General features: G+C 40.1%; 1 protein-coding gene across 2 annotated transcripts in view; it reads left to right on the forward strand.

The window, feature by feature from the left end:
* Positions 1-4,185: 4,185 nt before the first annotated feature.
* The window catches only part of LOC126356023 (lipase member H-like), a 130,243-nt gene continuing 108,972 nt past the window's right edge, over positions 4,186-25,456 (forward strand). The window contains exons 1-5 of one of the 2 annotated variants that reach the window (XM_050006675.1): positions 4,199-4,280; positions 11,124-11,247; positions 16,969-17,102; positions 18,836-19,084; positions 24,337-24,525. In XM_050006675.1, coding sequence (XP_049862632.1) covers positions 4,235-4,280; positions 11,124-11,247; positions 16,969-17,102; positions 18,836-19,084; positions 24,337-24,525 — 742 coding nt within the window. In that variant the 5' untranslated portion in view covers positions 4,199-4,234. Of the gene's footprint in view, positions 4,281-11,123; positions 11,248-16,968; positions 17,103-18,835; positions 19,085-24,336; positions 24,526-25,456 lie in introns of both variants that reach the window. The other variant, XM_050006676.1, reaches the window with a different exon arrangement.

The following is a 25,456-nucleotide window of genomic DNA, read 5'->3' on the forward strand; positions in this document are numbered from 1 at the left end:
AACTCCTGAAGACAGATGTTCATTGTGGATATATTGTACCACAGACCCAGTCCCTTTGACTATTCAGAGATGTTACTAAACCCACCCAAAGATGTAAGCAACCATGCATGAGCAGCGCCTATTAGACGGAAGGGGTCCGATAGCCAATCAGTGCCACGCTTTCTACCGGGAAGGAGGTACATGGCTCATGTTGTCTGTAGTCCAGTCATGCCTAGACTGTCAGTACCGTGGTTCGATCGCTTCCGTATTGGTACTTTGTGCCAGGAAGGGCTCTCTACAAGGGAAGTGTCCAGGTGTCTCAGAGTGAACCAATGCGATGTTGTTCGGACATGTAGGAGATGCAGAGAAACAGGAACTGTCGATGACGTGCCTCGCTCAAGGGCTACTACTGCAGTGGATGACCGCTACCTACGGATTATGGCTCGGAGGAATCCTGACAGCAACGCCACCATGTTGAATAATGCTCTTCGTGCAGCCAAACTGTGCGCAGTAGGCTGCATGATGCGCAACTTCACTCCCGACGTCCATGGCGAGGTCCACCTTGGCAACCACGACACCATGCAGCGCGGTACAGATGGGCCTACAACATGCCGAATGGACCGCTCAGGATTGGCATTACGTTCTTTTCATCGATGAGCGTCACATACGCCTTCAATCAGACAATCGCCGGAGACGTGTTTGGAGGCAACCCGGTCATGCTGAGCGACTTAGCCACACTGTCTAGCGAGGACAGCAAGATGGAGGTTCCCTGCTGTTTTGGGGTGGTATTATGTGGGGCCGATTTACGCCGCTGGTGGTCAGGGAAGGTGCCGTAACAGCAGTACGATACGTGAATGCTATCCTCCGAGCAGTAGTGCAACCATATCGGTGGCATATTGACGCGGCATTCGTCTTCATGGACGACAATTCGCGACCCCATCGTGCACATCTTGTAAATGACTTCCTTCAGCATAACGACATCGCTCGGCTAGAGTAGCCAGCATGTTCTCCAGACATAAACCCTATCGAACATGCTTGAAGCCGGCCGGTGTGGCAGAGCGGTTCTAGGCACTTCAGTCTGGAACCGCGAGACCGCTACGGTCGCAGTTTCGAACCCTGCCTCGGGCATGGATGTGTGTGATGTCCTTAGATTAGTTAGGTTTAAGCAGTTCTAAGTTATAGGGGCTGATGACCTCAGATGTTAAGTCCCATAGTACTCAGAGCCATTTGAACCATTTTTGATAGACTGAAAAGGGATGTTTATGGAGGACGTGACCCACCAACCACTCTGAGGGATCTACGACGAATCGCCGTTAAGGAGTGGGACAATCTTGACCCACAGTGCCTTGATGAACTCGTGGATAGTATGCCAAGTCGAATACAGGCAAGCATCAACGCAGGACGACATGTTGCTGGGTATTAGAGGTACCGGTGTGTACAGCAATCTGGACCACCACCTCTGAAGGTCTCGCTATATGGTGGGGCAACATGCAATGTGTGGTTTCATGAGCAATAAAAAGAGCGGAATTGATGTTTATGTTGATCTCTATTTCAATGTTCTGTACAGTTCCCTGACCTCTCGGAACCGAGGTGATGCAAAACTTTTTGTGATGTGTTTATATAACTGCATAATCCGCGAAAAGCAGTTGTTTGCTAGTAATATTCTCCGTCAGGCCACTTATATACAGTATGAGGAACAAGGGTCACAACACGTTTCCATGGAAAACGTCTGAAGTTACTTTCACTTCTCTCGATGACTCTCTGCGTCTTCCCTACCACAAAATCCTGAATCTCTTCACAAGTTTTGGTTGATACACAATCGTAGTTTTGTTAATAACCGTTGTTGCGGTACTGAGTCAAATGCTTTTCGGAAGTCAAGAAATATCACATCAACCTGATTGCCTTCGAGAAAAAAGTGGAAATGTTAGTGTTTAACGCCCCGTCGACAATGAGGACATTATAGAAGGAGCACAATGTCGGACTGGCTGAGACACGGAAAGGAAATCGGTCAAACCCTTTCACAGAAACTATCCCTGCATTTGTCTGGATTGATAAAGAGAACTCAAGGAAGACCTAAATCTGGATGATCGGAAGTGGTTCTCAACGTCGTCCTCCTCAGTGTCACTCAGTACAGCGTGCTAACCACTACATCACCTCACTCGTTTGATTCCCAGGTTCCACGGCGTTCAGGATGTCACGTGAGGAAAGCTTAAGTTGAGTTTAGCTAGATTCATGTTTTCGAAATCTGTTCTGGTTGGCACGGAGGAAATTATTCTGTTCGAGATAACTCATTGTGGAGCTCAGAATATGTTCTAGGTTTCTGCAACGGATGGTCCTCATGGATTGGACGGTATTTTTGCGAATCACTTCCGTTACTTCTGTTGTAGAAGATTGTGCCTGTGCTTGTTTTGTGATCGCTGACCATAGCATTTTGTACAAGGGATTTATTTCAGAGGGTGTCAAAGTATTTCAAGCAACACCATCCACACAGATGACGCATTAACCAGAGCACTATGGTAAAACTTATCGGAAACCAGTGCCGCCGCAAACAAACCGATAGCTGGACTGTCGTAAATAATTGCGTGTGAAGGAACACCAACTCTATTCTGACATCGTTCTGTAAGAGTCTGTAACGCTCTACTCGCCTCATCAACTGTACACCAACAAAGACAGTTTTGACCACACATAAATGGCATCCTTATAAAATATCAGTACTGCGACAACTCATCGAAGGCAATCCATACTGTCGGGTTCAAATAGTTCAAATGGCTCTAAGCACTAAGGGCCTTAACATCTGAGGTCATCAGTCCCCTAGACTTAAACTACTTGTACCTAACTAACCTAAGGACATCACACACATCAATGCCCGAGGCAGGATTAGAACCTGCGACAGTAGCAGCCACGTGGTTCCGGACTGAAGCGCCTAGAACCGTTCGGTCACCGCGGCCAACTCATCGGGTTCAGTTTGCACAATGAGTGACACGTAAGCTGCACGTAAACATAACTCGAGGCCCAATTAAGTTACGCTCAACTCAATTACATCCCTCATTTCTCCACATGTAAATGTCTGTCTATTTGTTACATCACATTAACTCCCTTTCCATTCCAAAATTTTGAGTTACGTCGAATATGGTGGATTCCAAAATGATCACCATGCCTCACATGTCTCTCCTGCCGCCCCCCCCCCCCCCTCCCTTCTTCAAGCTCTCTCATCACATACTATTTAGCTTTCAATTTCTGTTTGCCCACACGGTTTTTTTGTCTTTTTTGTGTTTGAAGGATGGTTTCACACCTAAAGGCAAGGAAAACAATCCACAACTGAATATGTGAGCAAAATAAATACTATAAGGCGCTATAGCGACTATTTTAATGTAGTGTCCAGATGAAGTTTCTAAGAAATACTTCTTTTGGTTAACGTGTACTCTGAACCGTTCTACGTTCCTGAAGCTTCTCCATTTCGATGAAATCTATGGAACACAATAACTGACTGACTCACTCGCGGAAGAAATTTAAATTGTTAATACAAAATAAAGGCATGTGTACGTAGTATTAAATGCATCAGTTTTATGTATCTATGAAATATATGAGCAAATACATAATAAATACGAGTTCTTTCCCCAAAAATGCGCCTATTAATTCGAACTCGTCAAGAAATTGTTTTTATTTTTGTTTTCCGATGAAAATAGTGGGAAATTATTCACCAAAGAGGATTCGATTTCTTCAGTAACGCAGAGAATTAAGCCTTTTTACTTTCTTATTTCCTAAAAAGAGTGCCCTACCACGCATATGCCCTACGGAACCCTCTCGAGTAATCCGTGGCCACTTCCCTACGTTAGTAGGTACATGTCTGACCGATATAATTGGTCCTTATTTTCTAAAAAAGTTTCAAAACAGCAGATTCCTGAAATGTGCAAAAAATTATTTCTGAATATGCCGACATCTCACATACCAATTGTTGCACGAGTAATCAGTTTTCCACATAATGCAAGTAGCTCCTCTCGTGTGCGACTGTTCTTAACTGCCCTGACAATAAACAGATTATCAGACAGTAAAAACGTCTCACTAAGTGCGGAGCAGTGTAACACAAATCAGCCGATATGAGTGATCAATTTATTGATAACGAACTACGAATGATATTGTTGACAACGATATGGAAACGATCCTCCTATCTTTCCATTACAAACGTGCTGATTAAATGATAAGTTTCTCTTTATATATGTGTCGAATAGCAGGATGTAGAACAAGAGCTGTCAAGATGAAAGTCATTGCTTTGATTCTTACACTTGCGGCAGTAGCCTCAGGTTAGTAACAAAACTGCACGCTTTTGTATCAGTGACTTAAAAAAATAATGTGTTCTCATACCTGTGGTATTTCTACAGTTTGTTGCTACCATATTATAAAATACATGCATTTGCAGTAAAAAGAGTCTCTGTAACAAATAAGACTCTTTTTGAGTATATTCTGTCATGTCTTCGAGCTGGGCGCCAGTCCTCCTATTTCGCTATAAGCACTTGTACAGTAGAAGAGACGTTTTTCATAGTTGCGAAGATGATCAAATACTCATATTTCTTAAGGTACCCACTTTAACGGCCTGTTTAATGGACATTTTTCCTTGTTTTTGTCCATACTACCTTCTCTCAAATTATGTAAATTTGTTAATGTATTTATTATTTATTTATTTATTGTCGTATTATAGACCTGTTCCATTTTAAAAATAGATCGTGCATCTTACAGTTTTCGTTTTTCATCTATTTTGTAGTTTTTTCTTTCGTTTCTGTCTATAACATTTTCCAAATAATAATATTTTTTAATATAACAATGATTTAGGATTGAAATATAAATACAATTTTGTTGTTTTAAAACGTGTATAAAAGGATGATAGGACAGAAGTGAGATTTGTTAGTGCCATCACCGACTGTGACTGGCGATGAATACTCCGGAATTGTTTCTTCGAGTTGTTGACCGCCAGTCACAACCAAAACAGTTCGGTTAGTAATAGAGAAAGGATATTGCTAATACTATGCATTAACTTTCAGTGCTCATTAGAGTACAACATTTGGTGCTTTACTGGCTAGATGGCCAACACCTTATGCTTATTTACTGCCACATCTCGTCTTCCTCGACCTATTCCTGTTCAGTGTCGCTATTCATGCTGTCATTGCGAGGATTGTTGTCACCCTCTGGAGATTCTTGTTACATTGTCGTGGGGTCTGAGTGGGGTACAGTCAAGTGGGGGGGGGGGGGGGGCAGGGATCAGTGTTGGGGCCACTCTTGTTCCTTATTTATGTAAATAATATGCCCTCTAAAATATTTTTGTTTGCTGGTGACGGTAGCTTGGTAGTATATGATGTTGTGTGCAATATTGGCTTTGTTTCAAATAGTGCAGTTCATGACGCAAGTTCATGGCTTGTACAAAATAAACGGATGCTAAATCACAGTATGACTCGTTTTTTACAATTCCTATTACACAATTGAACAAAACCTGACGTTTTAGTTTCACAGAATGGGCATATGATTAGTGAAGCTGAACAGTTCAAATTTATATGTGTTCGGATAGAGAATAAACTATTATGGAAAACCCACGTTCAGAATCTTGTGCAAACACTTGATGCTGCCATTTTTACTATTCGAACAGTATCTGAAGTGAGTGATCGTTCGACACGAAGAGTAGTCTACTTTGCTTATTTTCATTGGCTTATGTCGTATGGTATTATATCCTGGGGTAACTCCCCCCATTCTAAAAGGATATTTTTGGATGAGAAACGGGCAATAAGTGGTGTAAGTTCACGAAACCCTTCTCGACCCCTGTTCACGAGTCTGGGTATTTTGACATTGGCCTCTCAATATATACATTCCTTACTGGCATTTCATGTTAAGAATATTAGCTTCTTACCAAGAATAAGCAGCTTTCACTCAGTTAATACTCGGCAGAAATCAAACCTGCATTTGGATTGGACTTCCGTAATTCTTGTGCAGAAAGGTGTGCGTTATACTGCAACATCCATTTTCAATAAGCTAGCACTAGAATTAAAAAGTCTTAGCAGTACTCCACGCACTTTCAAATCGAAACGGAAGAGTTTGCTTATGGATCACTCCTCCTATTCTGTCGCGGAGTTCCTTGAAAAAGTAAGCTGATTCTTGTTGTATTGTTGATTGCGTTTACTTAAACATATGGCTTTACTTTTTGTGCTCATGAACATTTTATTTTTATCTGTTATTACTTTTATGTTGTAATTTCATATATTGACACGTTCCACCACCTTGGACATTTACTCTGCAATTTGGTCCTACAGAACGAGACCTCTAAATAAAACATAAATTTTGCATATAGGCATGTCTGTTATATCGTGTCCGCAGGTACTCTTCATGTGTTGTTTTTTAGATACTGTTTGTCAATCCGTTTAGCTGCGCCCATTGTTCATCGTCTCTTATTGCTGTGTATATACGCATGTCTGTTTCCGTGAAGTTCAAGAATAGTATATAATGTTCGCGTATTACCCTCAGAAGAAGCCAGTGTATTTTGGGGAACGCTCTTCCCCACATGTGTATGTGTGTCTGTCTCAGACTCACGCGGTTGTGGAAATCAGAGAGCTTGCAGTAGAAGAGATTTGTTTTACAGTATTGAACATGAAAAAGTAAGCATAGCTTGTAAGGTATGCATTTTAGAGCACACGTTTACTTCACACTTTTGCTTCGAATGATCGTTCCTGTCATATCTACTAATATGGACCATTCCTAATGGGACACCATGCATGCAGTGTTCCCCTATGATCGCCACAGTATCACTGAATTTTATTGAAATAAATCATTAAATGTTGTAACTGAGTAAAAATATCCACAATTACAACATTACACGAAAATTATTGCCTCCATTACTCTCCTTTAAAACTCTATTTCCCTGAAATATGGGCCAATTACACTAGAGTACTCATTGTTCATCATAATATCAAAAACGAAACACTTACTTCATATTCCAAAACAGTTACTTCGTATATCACAAAGAAGCTTTCAGATTATTAGACCAACGTCAAGTAGACGAAAAAAGAATTCGTTATAAAATACATAATTAAAGTGCTTACTCTTTCTTTTTTACACTACTGGCCATTGAAATTGCTACACCACGAAGATGACGTACTAGAAACGCGAAATTTAACCGACAGGAAGAAGATGCTGTGATATGCAAATGATTAACTTTTCACAGCATTCACACAAGGTTGGCGCCGGTGGCGACACCTAAAACGTGCTAACATGACGAAAGCTTCCAACCGATTTCTCATACACAGACAGCAGTTGACCGGCGTTGCCTGGTGAAACGTTGTTGTGATGCCTCGTGTAAGGAGGAGAAATACGTATCATCACGTTTCCGACTGATTAAGGTCTGATTGCAGCCTATCGCGATTGCGGTTTATCATATAACGAGATTGCTGTTCGCGTTGGTCGAGATCCAATGAATGTTAGCAGAATATGGAATCGGTGGATTCAGGAGGGTAATACGGAACGCCGTGCTGGATCCCAACGGCCTCGTATCACTAGCAGTCGAGATGACAGGCATCTTATCCGCATGGCTGTAACGGAGTCAACAGATGGGGACGTTTGCAAGACAACATCCATCTGCACGAACAGTTCGACGACGTTTGCAGCAGCATGGACTATCAGCTCGGAGACCATGGCTGCGGTTACCCTTGACGCTGCATCACAGACAGGAGCGCCTGGGATGGAGTACTCGACGACGAACCTGGATGCACGAATGGCGAAACGTCATTTTTTTCCGATGAATCCAGGTTCTGTTTACAGCATCATGATGGTCGCATCCGTGTGTGGTGGCATTGCGATGAAAGCACATTGGAAGCGTATATTCGTCATCGCCATCCGGCGTATCACCCGTCGTGATAGTATGGGGTGCTATTGGTTACACGTCTCAGTCACCTATTGTTCGCATTGACGGCACTTTGAACAGTCCACGTTACATTTCACATGTGTTACGACCCGTGGGTTATCCTTCATTCGATCCCTGTGAAACCCTACATTTCAGCAGGATAATGCACGACTGCATATTGTGTGTCCTGTATGGGCCTTTCTGGATACAGGAAATGTCCGACTGCTGCCCTGGCCAGCACATTCTCCTCATGTCTCACCAACTGAAAACGTCTGGTCAATGGTGGGCGAGTAACTGGCTCGTCACACCACGCCAGTCATTACTCTTGATGAACTGTGGTATCGTGTTGAAGCTGCATGGGCAGCTGAACCTGTACACGCCATCCAAGCTCTGTTTGACTCAATGCTCAGGCATATCAAGACCGCTATTTCGGTCAGAGGTGGTTGTTCTGGGTACTAATTTCTCAGGCTCTATGCACCCAAATTGCGTGAAAATGTAATCACATGTCAGTTCTAGTATAATATATTTGTCCAATGAATATCCTTTTATCATCTACATTTCTTCTTGGTGTAGCAATTTTAATGGCCGTTACTGTACATTATTGCCACTATCTGTCAAACGCCGAAGGATAATTTAGTTAATGTTGTTCACCACCTTCTCATTGAAGTAAAAGGTAGGCCAGATACTAAAATTAACTTTTATTTAGTAATATATGAAACACAAGTGCAATAACGTTGATCACATGCGTCCTAGTTCTGAAGTATTCTACTTTATTGTGTCTGCTATTCTCGTTCTCCTTCTCTCTTTGTAACGGCTTCCATAAGACCATAGGTATCTCCTTCATGGATTGGGTTTTCCTCCAGCAATGCGTCCATTGTACAGTGAGGTGACATAACTCATGTGCTACCTCCTAATATCGTGTCGGACATCTTTCTGCCCGGCCTAGTGCAGCAACTCGATGTGGCATGGACTCCGCAAGTCGCAGGAAGACCCCTCCAGAAATATTGACTCTAGCTGCCTCTATAGCCGTCTATAATTGCGAAAGCGTTGTCGGTGCAGGATTCTGTGCACGTGGTGACCTCTCGATTATGTCCCGTATATGGTCGATTCGATTCATGTCGAGCGATCTGGCCAGCCAAATCATTGCCTCCAATTGTCCAGAATGTTCTTCAGACCTATCGCGAACAACTGTGACCTGGTGACACGGTGCATTGGCATCCATAAATATTCCATCTTTGTGTGTAAATATGAAGTCCATGAATGGCTGCATATGGTCTCCACATAGCCGAACATAATCATTCCCAGTCAACGATCAGTTTAGTTGGACCAACGGACCCAGTCCATTCCGTGTAAACACAGCCCACACCATTACGGAGCCACCATCAGCTTGCACAGTGCATTTTGACAACTCCATGGCCTCGTGAGGTCTACGCCACACTCGAACCCTGTCATCAGAACTTTACCAACTGAAATCGGCACTCATCCGACCGGCTCATGGTTTTCCAGTCGTCTAAGGTCCAATCGATCTGTCACGAGTCCAGGAGAGGTGTTGCAGGTGTCGAAGTGATGTAAGCGAAGGCACTCGCATCGCTCGTCTGCTGCCATAGCCCATTAACGCTACACTGCTCTAACTGATACATTCGTCGTACGTCCCACATTGATTTCTGAGTTTATTTCACGCAGTGTTGCCTGTCTGTTAGAACAGACAACTCTACACAAACCCCGCTGCTCTCGGACATTAAATAAAGGTCGTTGGCCACTGTGATGTCCGTGGTGAGAGGTAATGCCTGAAATCTAGTATTCTCGACACAGTCTTGACACTCTGGATCTCGCAATATTTATTTCCGAAATGGAATGTCCAATGCCTCTAGTTCGAACTACATTTCGCGCCCAAAGTCTATTAATTTCTAGTTCCAGCTACTATTCCGCATTTTAAAGTTTGTTAATTCCCGTCGTGTGGCCATAATCAAGTCAGAAACCTTTCCACGTTAATCACCTGAGTACAAATGAGAGCTCCGCCATTGCACTGCCCTTTTATACCTTGTGTATGCGATGGTACCGCCATCAGTATATGTGCATATCGTTATCCCATGACTTTTGTCGCCTCAGTGTAAACAAGTGTTATAATATAATTTTTTATTTTATTTTGTTATGAACGGCTACAAGAGCCAAAGAAATATCATATGCGCCTCAGTGTACTGAGCATTTACGTATTTTGTGACAAGTTATCTATTAGTTTTTAAATGAAAATATATTAAGATTTTCTTTGACTTATTCCACATTCATGAGGACCTTTTTTCACTTGGAATTTGTGGGAAGTAAATTAGCAGTTTCGTTTTTCTTTGTAAATATTTATTGTGCATACTTGTATTTGCGACATTTTCTACATCCTGGAGGATGTCTTCAATAGGCATCTACTGGAACGAATTAGTTTCTTCCCTGCATGAGGATTACATAAAACTGGAAGAAAAGGCCACAGGAATAAATAATATGAGGAACTACAGAACAAGAAAGAGCCGTGGCTACGTGCAAGCTTTTGCCAGTTATTATTTTCATCAACTTTAGGAGTGTAATTGAAACGTAATATTCAGGAATTGAAATTTCACTACCATGTAGTAGAGGAAGATCCAAGTAAAAAAAAAAAAAAAAAAATCACAATATCGGTTGCTATCATGTACGTCACCCCCTTTACAATTGAGCTACCTGAACATGATATGTTGGCTTTGATGATTCCCGAGCACTACAGCCAGATATTCTGTCGCAGGAAATAACCCAATACAGCAATTGATTTGGTGAAGGAATGTAATTTCGTTTGGTGTGGGGAGGGGAGGGGAGGGGCCTTGATGTTTAACCAGCTTCTGGCTGGTTTGGTGGAACGCACCACAGCGTCCTATCCTGTGCCAACATCTTCATCTCAGAGCAGTACTGCCAACCAACAGCCTCAATTATTTGTTGCTTGTATTACAAACGCTGTCTTCCCGAACTCTGTTTACTCTCTGCTGCTCCCTCAATTACCGTAGAACATAACTGCAGCTGAAAATTTCGAAAACGAATTCAAAAATGTTACTTCTTTGACAAGTTAACTTCAGATCAAGTTTTCTCAATCTCCAGATTCTCTGGACTTTTGATAACTCGGAATATCTTAGGTCCCACCTAGTCTCGACCAACGAAGTTACACTGTATTTCATATTAGGTCTTCACGTGAAATGTCTGTAGCCTGCAGAATCACACGCCTCAGTTACGCAGACACATAATCTTTCTGTTACAGCCCGTCCTCGCCGGTGGGAGCTGGTTCCCACGAAGGATGGCGGAGTCGAGCTTTACGACCTGACCCAGCCTCTGCCGGAAGTCCGGGTCGATGCGAGTGACGTCGTCTTCCAGCTCTACACTCAGTAAGACAAATGTCATCTGCGATACCTATTATAACGGTGATATTTTATTCTTGTGTCTCTTCTGTGTAAATTTTAGTGTAATATTGCACTCATTGTGACATTTAATACTGGGAACGTTTGCAGTGACATGTGGACCGGCTCTCATGGGTGTGAAGATCTTATTTGTCTTCTAGCAATACAAATTTAATGTTTCATCCACGTTTAGGTCCTGAGTCATATGTGAAGGGGAATACCAGAATATAGTACTAGTCCTTTTATTAACCTACTTTCTTCTAATTTTATGTGACTCACCCTCTTTGGCCACATGGACCTGCAGTCAGAACTCTGGACTATTACTAGTGGCAACTTTATGTTTACACTCTCTCAACAGGTTTCTTATCGTCCTCCTTGTATTCTTCTTGTATGCCCTCTTCTTTTCTCAGCAAATTAATTTCAAATAATGAACATCTATTCTCCAATTTCCATATCCCCATCTCCGATTCCTTTCCCCTCCGCCCTCCACCTCCTCTACACACATCCTGCTTATTCCATTATCAGTTTAACTATTCGCAGATGCCTTTGGGCTTAGAACGTGTACCACTAATGACAACCGTCATCTCGTAATGATTACTCACAATTTCCACTCGTCACTCTCAATTTTTTTCACGTCCCCTTTATTTATTAGTTTATTATTTTAAACGCACCATCTGCATAGCAATTAATGTAACGAAGTTGCTATTAAGAATAATAGAGAGAAAACTGGAAAAGAAAATCGAGCATGTGTTAGATGACAATCACTTTCGTTTTAGGAAAAGTAAACACACCAGAGACGCACTCGTGACGATGAAATTGATGATAGAGATAATAGTTAACGAAAAAGACAGTTAGATATACTGTCGAACTAGAAAAATCTTTCGACAACGTAAAATTGTGCAAGATGACTGAAATCCTACGAAAATTGGCATAAACCATAGCTTATTTAGTAAACACACTCGTGGTCGCGTATATGATGTTACCATTTATTATTTTTGGATGACCGGTTTCGATCTACGACAGAAATCATCATCACATCTACGTTCCTTGTTGGTAGTAGGAATCTCTTGCGTGCAGCAGGCCTGTCCGTGATGGCGTCGAGAAAACTGCTCAATGTTCCTATACTATTGGTTCAAGAACCAAGAGGACACACTAGGAATGGAACACCAAAGGGAGAAATGCTTGGATTGGAAGCGGTGTAACCAAGGTGATCCTGCGACCTGGCACAACTACCTAAGCTGCAGCCTCCATCCTTCCCCCCCCCCCCCCCCCCCCCCACACCTACCGCGTAAAACTGCCTTTACACAATTTTTTTACGCAGTTTTAGCAAATTTTATAGTTAGATTTAATAAAATGAAGCAATATTGAAAAACATATCTAACTGGACAACATTGCTGAAAAGTGTTGCACAAAATAAAATGAATGTATCGTTGTAGTAAATAAATGGCAAACTGTATAAAATTTCTCAAAAAAAAAATTGAAACTAAAATAAAATCTGTATGTTACAGTTTATGGGTTTATCGGTTTACTGGTTTCAGAATGGTGATCCATAAATAACAAAGTTTCTTTGCTGCTCATAAATTACTAATAAAACAGAAATTAATGATTGGAAGTAAAAGAAAAATGGTTATAATTAAGAACTGACACAATATCCCTTTCCAGGAACTGTGTTTTTGTTATAATTTTACTTTGGATTTCCGTGCTTTGAGTGAGGCAAACCTGTCAGTTACATCGTTGAAATCAAGTTTATTAGCTTTGTCGTGTTGTACCGAGAACACAACTAAGTCTGACAATATGATCTCAGCATACATGGCCTTAAGTATCTTTGTATCACTAATTTGCTGAAACTGCTTTTGCAATAGGGTCCAGTCAACGGGACTGTCGTACTATTTCGTTGTCTAGATGAGTATCCTTAACGCCATACGTTGAAAAATACATTCGGAATACCCACATGCGAAGCTGTGTCAATGCTCTTCATCAGCTTCTTCACGTAAAACATGAAAGCAGCTACTTCGTTAACTAGATCTGTCATATCAATGTCTCTGCCATATGTTGCACCAAAATCAATGGCACATTTTCTGCAGTGAGGTATAGAGCTTTCATTTAAGACCTTTCTTGACAAGTAATTACAGTCAGAGGTAAACATGAGATCTGCCAGTTTCACCTCATTCTATCAAATGCTTGAAACACTATAGGCTCAAAAAGTCTGTCCATTCTTTAGACGGCATTGATTGATAAAAACCTTTTGGTCAAGGAGCATAGTTGCTTCATCATCCCTTCACCGAACTTTGAGTTCCTGTAACATCCCAGCGATGTTGTTGAACGGAGCCAGGTGCACAGGTGTCAGCTGTGGGAACAAAGTGCACTGTTGCCACATAAACCATGTTAACGGTAGACGCCTCTCAGGTTGTCAGTGGCCGTTTCTTTATGATGCTGCTTAGACGAAATGACACTATGACAACAGCGTGCGTTTACAGTCGCAGTCTGAGGGAAAAACTGCTTCTCAAAGGCAGAAAATAGGAATATGAAAGGTAGGAGACTCTCACGTACCCCCTCCGGTAAACTCTTAAATCTTCCTTCTTTATTGTCTTCTTTACTAGTTAATTTCTACGTCCGACCTGTGTCTATTCACTTGGCGGAGATGTATTTCCCCGTCGCCATAGGACTGTCCCATTAAATTCGAAGTTAATGGATAGCACTTGTTGAATCTAATGAGCACAAAATATGGATTGAGAGTAGGGTTCAAGTAAAGAAAGACAAAATCACTAAAAAGTAGCATAAATGGAGGACGTTGGAGCAGAGGAAGTTAAGCAATTTTTCTGCCTTCGAACCAATCTGATACAAGATGGACGTAGCAAAGATTGTATAAGAAGCAGCCTAATACAATCTAAGAGGGTATTCCTCCCTAAAATAAGTCTGCTTAAATCAAATGTAGGCGTTAACTTGAGGAATAAAATTCGTGCACGTATGTTTGGAGCACAGCAATGTATAGTATTAATTATGGGCAGTGGGAAAACATGAAAGAAGACTATGGAAACGTCTGAGATTTGGTGTACAGAGAAATACTGCAGATTAAGTGGACTAAAAAGAAACCCCTTCAGTGAGAGCTCGCAAGCTCAATCTTTAGTAAGGCTGATTTGAAAGTGCTGTGGCAACAACTATGACAGGAAAAATATTAGCTGCTAATGACTCACCATGTGCATCAATGAACAACTTTCGAGCCAATTTACCACCCAAGTTAACAGCCGGTATAATTGTATACATATACGTTAATGCATTGATGTTAGTTGATCTTGACACAATTCTCTTGGTACCTCTAATTGCCACAGTTCCTTTCATATGCATTTCCTCTTCAGAGACCGATTGGTCGGAGTTGAAAACAAATACCTTATTAACCGAAAGGATAAGTTTGCTTATCCCATCTAAAAATTTCAGGGTCGATTCCGTAGTGGGTTTTTTTCCACCCTTGAATATCCGTAGCTTCTCTTATGAACCACACAATCATATTGCTGTGGATTTATTCGAAATATATTCATCATTGTTTTTTACTAGCTGTGGTTTACCTTTCATGTATGTAACTATATTTAGTATCCGCTCCTTCGACAATTGTCCTTTACCACCTTTTGCTGGAGACGGGTCTGTGGCTCCCTGTACGACAAGGATGATGAACTGTATGGCTCGACACCTGTTTCATTATCACTTGCACTTTTTAAGCACAAACAGTCATCATTGTACTCATCGTGTAGATTGTCCACACAGACGAGCATATACGACACCATACATTGCACCGACTTATCTTGTAGAAACGCTGATACTTCATCGTCTACTTCTTTCTCCCTCTGCGAATATCCTTGTGTTACATTCTGACGAATGTCACTTTCGGCAGCTGTTGTTGTAGATACAATGCAATATTTGCTTTGTTTATCGTCGCCATTGCTCTGCTTTGCATCAACACCACTAGCACTGCAACATTGTGAGTTACTCTTCTACTAAGCAGTTCAACTACGCTCTGTAGCGTCATACTGTGCTCTCTATTGGGCAACTCCCGTCCCGCCCCCTTTTGACATTAGCAACCAATATAGTGGTTGCATGGTAGCCAATATGTGGGGTGTCGAATGTGATAAACATCGCTGGCCTTTTGAGACCTCGCACTCACGAAAAAGTCCTCTGACAAATCGGCAAGGAGAGATATGTGTAAAACAACTGCTGCAATGAGGGACAAGATAATAGCGTGTGTTACAATGGAGGTAAGTTAAACTTTTTTGAGGGGGCTATAAAAGGCGAAAACTGTAGTAAACACAGATACTGGAATATATACAACGAACAGCTAGGTCAGTCAATGCGTATAAGTGATAACGTCCACGCAGGATATAAGTCACGATGAGCAACATCAAATCACCTAGAAGACTAAAGGTGAAGAATGATTTTAAGCATATTGTGGTGTTGCAGTTCTTCTTGTTATGTCCATGGCTGCTACGAAAATATGGAACAAGGAATTCTACCTTATGCAAGAGACCTTTTTTCTGTTTTGTTTCACCCAGACACCTTTCAGCCCTTTTTGGATTGTCTTCAGTGACTTATTTATTATTTTCTAACTGTAAAATTGTTACAGAAAAATAAAAATTACGTTTTGCTGTTTGTAGATGAGAAGTTGTAGATTGGTAGCAGAATAGCTATCAAAATAAATGTCCAATAGCATCATGTAAGGTATGTAAACTAATGCATACATCCACTCTTTTCGCCAATTAAGTTATAAATAGAACTTTGATATAATGTTATTAATAACACACAGTGCATTAGGTCGTTAATACACATCTGAACTGTGAACTATGAACAAATGATGTGTAATATTTTGCAACAATTATTTATTCACAATTATAACTATTATGTACCAAAAGGTTCGCGAAATGTTAATAAATAACAACAATTTTACAGTTAGAAAATAATAAATAACCCACTGAAGATAGCCCAATAAGAGCTGAAACATGTCTTAGTGAAACAAAACAGAAAAAAGGTGTATTGTATAACCCAGAATTCCTCGTTCCATAAGTATGATTTTTCTGCGTTGTGCTGGTGCATTCTGTTCATGCGTGTTTCTCATAGAGTACCGGTAAAGTGCTGCGAAAGGTTTCAACAAATGAGTTCTATCGCAGAGAATCAGTTGTTAAGACATATGTGAAAAATGTTTCCTCTTCCATGTTTGAGAAACGAATATATGATGTTAAGTCGTAACCTTTTCTTTTGCTCTATAAAGATAGTGGTAAATGGTCGAAAGAGGGAAGAAACGTGTAGGAGCCGAGCCACGTGTTACCGCTAACAGCTTATAAATTGCAGCGAGTGTCGCCTTGGATGATCCATTAAGCACGATAAAATTCCTCCATGAAGCTCGACTATTTTGTAGGAGACGTAAAAAAATAAGGGCATATTTTGTGGATTGTTCGAGCTGTTGGTTGTTGAGAAATAGTACCGACCATTCATAAGCATTTATCACAAATAAGCATGAATATTTTCTGTACTACGACATCACACCAAAATAGTTTTTAAGCATTTTACGGCGTTAACAATTGACCACTAAGATTATATTCTCAAGGTGAACAATTACCACGAAAATACGATAATGTCCCCAACAACAACTTCACATGACACACACAATGATTTGATTGATCAGAAGGAGATATATTATTAACAATGATTTCTGTTTGTCAACAGAGCAAATCCAAGTAGCCCTCAAACTTTGACAGCAGGTGGATCTTACATTGGAAACTTCGTTGCCTCGAAACAAACAAAATTTGTTAGCCATGGATGGATGAACTCAGGGGATCACATGAGTGACATCCGTGATGGTAAGTGTTCTTCTTTAAAACAAAATAGTGTACATCACATACATCCTAATCTACAAAGTCAGTAGACATGTCATACACAATGCCATTCATCGAAAGTGAATATTAGTTACAGGTTACAGATACATTATCATCCACCGTTACTGGATTATTTCAACATCGCATGTAAGGTATCAACAGTGAAAGAAGTCCTTCAGTCTACTGCATAAGTATGTTACGGTTGAAACGAATACAAAACAATCTTCATGGAGCTTCTTCACATCACATATTAAGACCAGTGAAAGCATGCTGTGATGACAAACATTAAAATCGTCTTAGAAAAAAAGGAAATTAAGAAAAAGAAGCTGTGCAGAAATTTTTCTCGTTTCTCATTCCAGCCAAATTCTATGGCTCTATGCCTCTGTACAGTCTTACTTTCTTTGAGCCAGGCATACATAGTACCGGCCAGGTGATTCAGTTGATAGGTTCTGTGAATTAGAAAGAATTAACAGAATTTCACAAATTATAATTCTTTTTACAAGCTACGAAATATATATCAAAACTGCCATAAATATGGAAGATATTGTTGTAAAATCCAGCATAAAGTATGTTTTTGAGGGTAAATCAATATTCATCAATTATAAGAGGTGCTGAGTAAGAAAAGCACACATAGAGACGATGACAAAATACTAAGCTTTCAGAGAAGTCCTTATTCAAAACTACAAAATTAACATACAGTAGAACTGTTGTATCTTGACCCTGCAAACTAACTGGACCAGGAGTTAACAGTTGCTATGTGTGTGTGTGTGTGTGTGTGTGTGTGTGTGTGTGTGTGTGTGTGTGTGTGTGCGTGTGATGTGTATGTTTTTGTTAGCTTTGCAGAAAAATGCTGTCTAAAATCTCAGAATTATGTTTCTTTGTACTTCTGTTTCTCTCCTCCGCATAACCACATATTTCTGGTGAGAAATAATCTGGTTGCAATGAACATATTATGTAACAAATATGCAGCAGGTAGAGTGGAATATTATTATATATTGCTATGAAACAAAACAAAATTCGTTTAAAATATGACAAGACAGTGTCAGTTACTCACAGAAGAAAGTTACTTGTGACTTTGTGATATGTAATGGAGTTGACACTAAGAATTGTGCATAATACTATCGCTGTTCTACAGGGCAGGCATGGGAGAATAGGACACATTATTTTAGATGTTTGTTTCTGTAATAGAGAAGTGATCTATCTATTAGCGTAATTTAAGTAAATAATACTTACTTTGTCCCCATTACATCTCTTCCCTTGCAGGGTATAATGGAATCTTAGAATAACCTGTAGACAGGGAACTAAAGGAAGATAGAGAAAGAGAGAGAGTTGTATTATAACCTCTATTTCTAACTCTTATTTTAGTACTGTAGTTCTGTTTTTCACTTTGAAATCTTCGAATTAGTTTGTTGAAGAAGTGTATAAGTTTACTTGCAATCGCTATGGCAATATTCTTAAGCTCTTCACAAAGCTAGCAGGAAAGTAATGAAGGAAAACTTTCCATACTTGAGAAATCTAAGCTTGTACAGAATATATTAAAAAAATAGAAGTCCTTTGCATTGTTTTGATGCTGGGCTGCGTGGAGGGTAATTTCTGTTAGAATAATTTCCATTCCACTAGCATAATTAGATTCTCCTATTTTACCTTTGCTATACGTCAGAATCCTTAGTTCTGTAATGCCAGGCATAATGAGAGCGCTTTATTTGCATATTTTTCAGGTTGGCTACGAGCTGGAGATTACAATGTGATTGTCATAGACTGGTCAGTCCACGCAGGAAACTGGAATTACGCTCAGGCAAAAGCTGCTGTAGCAGGTGTTGGTGAAGTAGTGGCAACTTTCATCAACTGGCTTGCTTCTCTTGGAGCCAGCACCAATAACATGCAGCTTGTAGGACACAGCCTAGGTGCTCACGTCTGTGGTGTTGCAGGAAATCGTGTTACTGCAGGAAGACTGAACAGAATCACAGGTAAGGTGTTATTTTAAGTTACTTTGTTAAACGCAATAATAACTCTAGATATAGCTTATACTTCTGCCATTCCGTCACAGATTCATGTCATTGTTTTATGTTTGATTGATCAGAAGATCTTACAATTATTGTTTGTATTCGATAAGCTTTTACTTCTTGTGCAAATATTTGATACTGACATCATGGCTGTTCACGTATTTCTTGCAAGAGGAACAATTGTTTCTGGACCATGTATTTCAAGGAATACTGACGCTAAGATTCATGTTTGTTATGGCTGTCATTGTCTTAGATCACAAAGTTGGATTATTGTAACTTACGTAAGTGATATGAATCCATTATTTAAACTCATTTTTAAATTACTGCACTATTTAATTGTTGAGAATTCACTTTCATGCACTTTTTATATATGAGATATTATTAACATTCATTAATGATGGTGATATTATGACAGTTTAATATCACAGTCAATAAGCGAAAAATGACCTGCAGAAACAAAAGAAAGAATTTTGAAGCACTGAACCACATAAGGTTAAAAAAATTTAGAGAGTCACTGATCCACCCCATCCTTGAGTATGGTGTACCTATTCTCCAAGGACTTTCGTATGAGAGCTCACATCAGCTGGAACTGGCGATGAATTCTTGTGTGCTACACATTTGTGATGTATGCTATTTCGACCAAACTACTCCTGACTATGAACAATTATCATGGCTAAATGCCGATAAGCATAGCGATTGTCATACCCTGCCCAGCCGCGCTGGTCTCGCGGTTCTAGGCGCGCAGTCTAGAACTGTGCGACTGCTACGGTCGCAGGTTCGAATCCTGCCTCGGGAATGGATGTGTGTGATGTCCTTAGGTTAGTTAGGTTTAAGTAGTTCTAAGTTCTAGGGGACTTATGACCACAGCAGTTGAGTCCCATAGTGCACAGAGCCATTTTTTTTTTGGTCATACTCTGTGTTTGCCACATCATCTTCTCCATCGTTGCTCTCCTAATTATATATCTTCGCCAACCTACAAGTATCTATCTGAACAATACAGCAGAAATACTCGTTCCCATCAAAGTAAAAGCCTCACTATACCACTAGACAACACTGTCATGTTCTCTAAATCATGATTTGTGTCAGAAAACTACCTTTGGAACAATATTCCTCAAAACATTACGAAAATTAAGATCTTTTGAAACAGCAGGTCCTAATGTGGTCAGGCTAAATAATCAAAACATATAAATACTTGTTGCTTCAGTTAAACATCAACATTAACTGTAATTAGATTGTACAACAGAATTAACTTAGTGCTGTACTCAGAATCAGAGTATTAATTAAGAGAAAATGAAACTTTTCTATAAATATCTTCTCTTCTAGTTACCTATGTGATGTGGAAAACTTTTGATTCCATGGAACGAAAAAAATACATGAAATTAATGCATGATTCACAGATGATTTATTTATTAATTTCAACGTACAGCAAGACCTTTTAAGAATCTTAAATGTAACACTTATGAAAATATTCCTCCCACAAAGAACCAGTCACAAAATCCAAAGATTTTTGCTATAGAAGTCAATACGAATTTAGTCCTCCCCCCATGAACCATGGACTTTGCAGTTGATGGGGAGGCATGTTTGCCTCAGCGATACAGATGGCCGTACCATAGGTGCAACCACAATGGAGGGGTATCTGTTGAGAGGCCAGACAAACGTGTGGTTCCTGAAGAGGGGCAGCAGCCTTTTCAGTAGTTGCAGGGGCAACAGGCTGGATGATTGACTGATCTGGCCTTGTAACACTAACCAAAATGGCCTGCCTGTGCTGGTACTGTGAACGGCAAAAAGCAAGGGGAAACTACAGCTGTAATTTTTCCCGAGGGCATGCAGCTTTACTGTATGATTAAATGATGACGGCGTCCTCTTGGGTAAAATATTCTGTACGTAAAGTAGTCCCCCATTTGGATCTCCGGGTGGGGACTACTCAAGAGGATGTCGTTATCTGGAGAAAGAAAACTGGTGTTCTACGGATCGGAGTGTGGAATGTCAGATCCCTTAATCGGGCAGGTAGGTTAGAAAATTTAAAAAGAGAAATGGATAGGTTAAAGTTAGATATAGTGGGAATTAGTGAAGTTCGGTGGCAGGAGGAACAAGATTTCTGGTCAGGTGACAACAGAGTTATAAACACAAAATCAAATAGGGGTAATGCAGGAGTAGGTTTAGTAATGAATAGGAAAATAAGAGTGCGGGTAAGCTACTACCAACAGAATAGTGAATGCATTATTGTGGCCAAGATTGACACGAAGCCTATGCCTACTACAGTAGTACAAGTTTATATGCCAACTAGCTTTCCCGATGATGAAGAAATTGATTAAATGTATGATGAGATAAAAGAAATTATTCAGTAGTGAAGGGAGACGAAAATTTAATAGTAATGGGTGACTGGATTTCGAGAGTAGGAAAAGGGAGAGAAGGAAACATAGTAGGTGAATATGGATTGGGGCTAAGAAATGAAAGAGGAAGCCGCCTGGTAGAATTTTGCACAGAGCACAACTTAATCATAGCTAACACTTGGTTTAAGAATCATAAAGGAAGGTTGTATACATGGAAGATTCCTGGAGGTACTAGAAGGAATCAAATGAATTATATTATGGTAAGACAGAGATTTAGGAACCAGGTTTTAAATTGTAAGACATTTCCGGGGGCAGATGTGGACTCTGACCACAATCTATTGGGTATGAACTGTAGATTAAAACTGAAGAAACTGCCAAAAGGTGGGAATTTAAGGAGATGGGACCTGGCTAAACTGACTAATACAGAGGTTGTACAGTCTTTCAGGGAGAGCATAAGGGAACACTTGACAGGAATGGGGGAAAGAAATACAGTAGAGGAAGAATGGGTAACTCTGAGGGATGAAGTAGTGAAGGCATCAGAGGATCAAGTAGGTAAAAAGACGAGGCCTAGTAGAAGTCCTTGGGTAACAGAAGAAATATTGAATTTAATTGATGAAAGGAGAAAAATTCAGTAAATGAAGCAGGCAAAAAGGAATACAAACGTCTGAAAAATGAGATCGACAGGAAGTGCAGAATGGTTAAGCAGGCATGGCTAGAGGACAAATGTAAGGATGTAGAGGCTTATCTCACTAGGAGTAAGATAGATACTGCCTACAGGAAAACTAAAGAGACCTTTGGAGAAAAGAGAACCACTTGTGTGAACATCAAGAGCTCAGATGGGAACCCAGTTATAAGCAAAGAAGGGAAAGCAGAAAGGTGGAAGGAGTGTACAGAGGGTCTATACAAGGGCAATGTTCTTGAGGACAATACTATGGAAATGGAAGAGGATGTAGATGACGATGAAATGGGAGATACGATACTGCGTGAAGAGTTTGACAGAGCACAGAAAGACCTGAGTCGAAACAAGGCCCCAGTAGTAGACAACATTCCATTAGAACTACTGACGGCCTTGGGAGAGCAGTCCTGACAAAACTCTACCATCTGGTGAGCAAGATGTACAAGACAGGTGAAATACCCTGAGACCTCAAGAAGAATATAATAATTCCAATCCCAAAGAAAGCAGGTTTTGACAGATGTGAAAATTACCGAACTATCAGTTTAAGGCAAACCTACGTTTATAGCATTTGTAGACTTAGAGAAAGCTTTTGAGAATGTTGACTGGAATACTCTCTTTCAAATTCTGAAGGTGGCAGGGGTAAAATACAGGGAGCGAAAGGCTATTTACAATTTGTACAGAAACCAGATGGCAGTTATAAGAGTCGAGGGACATAAAAGGGAAGCAGTGGTTGGGAAGGGAGTGAGACAGGGTTGTAGTCTCTCCATGATGTCATTCAGTCTGTATATTGAACAAGCAGTGGAGGAAACAAAAGAAAAATTCGGAGTAGGTATTAAAATCCATGGAGGAGAAATAAAAACTTTGAGGTTCGCCAATGACATTGCAATTCTGTCAGAAACAGCAAAGGACTTGGAAGAGCAGTTGAACGAAGTGGATAATGTCTTGAAAGGAGGATATAAGATGAACATCAACAAAAGCAAAATGAGGATAATGGAATGTAGTCGAATTAAGTCAGGTGATTCTGAGGGAATTAGATTAGGAAATGAGACACTTAAAGCAGTAAAGGAGTTTTGCTATTTGGGGAGCAAAGTAACTGATGATGGTCGAAGTAGAGAGGATATAAAATGTAGACTGGCGTTGGGAAGGAAAGCGTTTCTGAAGAAGAGAAATTTGTTAACCTCGGGTATGATGTCATTCAGTCTGTATATTGAACAAGCAGTGGAGGAAACAAAAGAAAAATTCGGAGTAGGTATTAAAATCCATGGAGGAGAAATAAAAACTTTGAGGTTCGCCAATGACATTGCAATTCTGTCAGAAACAGCAAAGGACTTGGAAGAGCAGTTGAACGAAGTGGATAATGTCTTGAAAGGAGGATATAAGATGAACATCAACAAAAGCAAAATGAGGATAATGGAATGTAGTCGAATTAAGTCAGGTGATTCTGAGGGAATTAGATTAGGAAATGAGACACTTAAAGCAGTAAAGGAGTTTTGCTATTTGGGGAGCAAAGTAACTGATGATGGTCGAAGTAGAGAGGATATAAAATGTAGACTGGCGTTGGGAAGGAAAGCGTTTCTGAAGAAGAGAAATTTGTTAACCTCGGGTATAGATTTAAGTGTCAGGAAGTCATTTCTGAAAGTATTTGTATGGAGTGTAGCGATGAATGGAAGTGGAACATGGACGACGAATAGTTTGGACAACAAGAGAATAGAAGCTTTTGAAATGTGGTGCTACAGAAGAATGCTGAAGATTAGATGGATACATCACACAACTAATGAGGAAGTATTGAATAGGATTCGGAAGAAGAGAAGTTTGTGGGACAACTTGACCAGAAGAAGGGATCTGTTGGTAGGACATGTTCTGAGGCATCTAGGGATCACCAATTTAGTATTGGAGGGCAGCGTGGAGGCTAAAAATTATAGAGGGAGACCAAGTGATGAATACACTAAGCAGATTCAGAAGGATGTAGGTTGCAGTAGTTACTAGGAGAGGAAGAAGATTGCAGAGGATAGAGTAGCATGGAGAGCTACATCAAACCAGTCTCAGGACTGAAGGCCACAACAACAACAACAACAACGAATTTAGTTGCAATGATAATTGTAAAGCAGTAAGGAAAGAAAACAGCCATCAATATACTGATACAAATATGTTACCCTATTTTGTCTATCAGAATTTAATTTCCTCAAAAATCTGATTTATCTCCTCAGGCATGGATCCAGCAGCACCACTCTTTGGTTCAGAGTCCACCTCAAACCGTCTTGACGCAAGTGATGCTAGCTTTGTACAGGTGATTCATACCAATGGTGGTCTTCTGGGGTGGTATGATGCTATGGGAACAGCTGATTTCTATCCAAATGGTGGACAATGGCAGCCTGGTTGTGACTTTGATGTTACAGGTTAGTTATTTATGAAATTATGCACTTGAAGTCCTTTTACCAAAAGTAGTGGTAGTTGAAGTATTGACATGCTTGCTGCTTCATACCAACCGAATTAATTGTGTAGTAGATGATGATATATGACTTTGCCTGTATAAAGTTAATTTTTGTTTTTGACCTACAGAAGACAGAAGAGTTTCAGCTTTCACATTTCAGTTAACCAAAAAATTCACATATGTGTAAATATCCATTGTGATGTATGGTACTCTATTCCAAGCCTAAATATTTCAGACAAAACAGATCCTTACATTTTGATAAGTATAGAGAGTCTTTAGTACTGTATAGCTATACATATTACTAGTTAAATTTCCTTGCCACATTTTTCAGTGGAGGCAAATCTCAGGTAGTTCTATAGGCATTTTGATACAGTTTTCACTAGTAACTAGACTGACTCACATGGAAGATTTATGTATATAATATTCGTGTAGATTGGCTGAACTATAATGAATTAAAGTCATCAACCACTTTTTTCTCTCCGTATTGCAATCTACCCTCATAAACTACTGTAGGGATTTTGATGTTGTTTTTACTAATGATAGGCTGATTCACAAGGAAGGTTTGTGTATATAATCTATTACCACAATGTCAGAGATTCATCCAACCATAGGTATATAGTGCTACCTATGCAAAGCCAGGTTGAGTCGCTAGTTACAATACCATTTTATGGTATTTCTATTAATTAAACTGTAGGCATGGCAAACAGCTTGTTCTTCAGATAATACGGTTTCTGTTCAGCCAAAATGTTATTTCTAGATTGTTGCTGTCTTCTCTTTTTTAATCGTTACTTTATGATGTTTGCTCATGTCGCACATAATTCTGCCTGGTAATTTTTTATGTACTAAAATGTTTGTGTCAACAATTATAGTGAGAATTATACATATGTCTTTATTCT

This window comes from Schistocerca gregaria, chromosome 3 (genome assembly GCF_023897955.1).
Source record: "Schistocerca gregaria isolate iqSchGreg1 chromosome 3, iqSchGreg1.2, whole genome shotgun sequence".
In the NCBI taxonomy this organism is placed as follows: domain Eukaryota; kingdom Metazoa; phylum Arthropoda; class Insecta; order Orthoptera; family Acrididae; genus Schistocerca; species Schistocerca gregaria.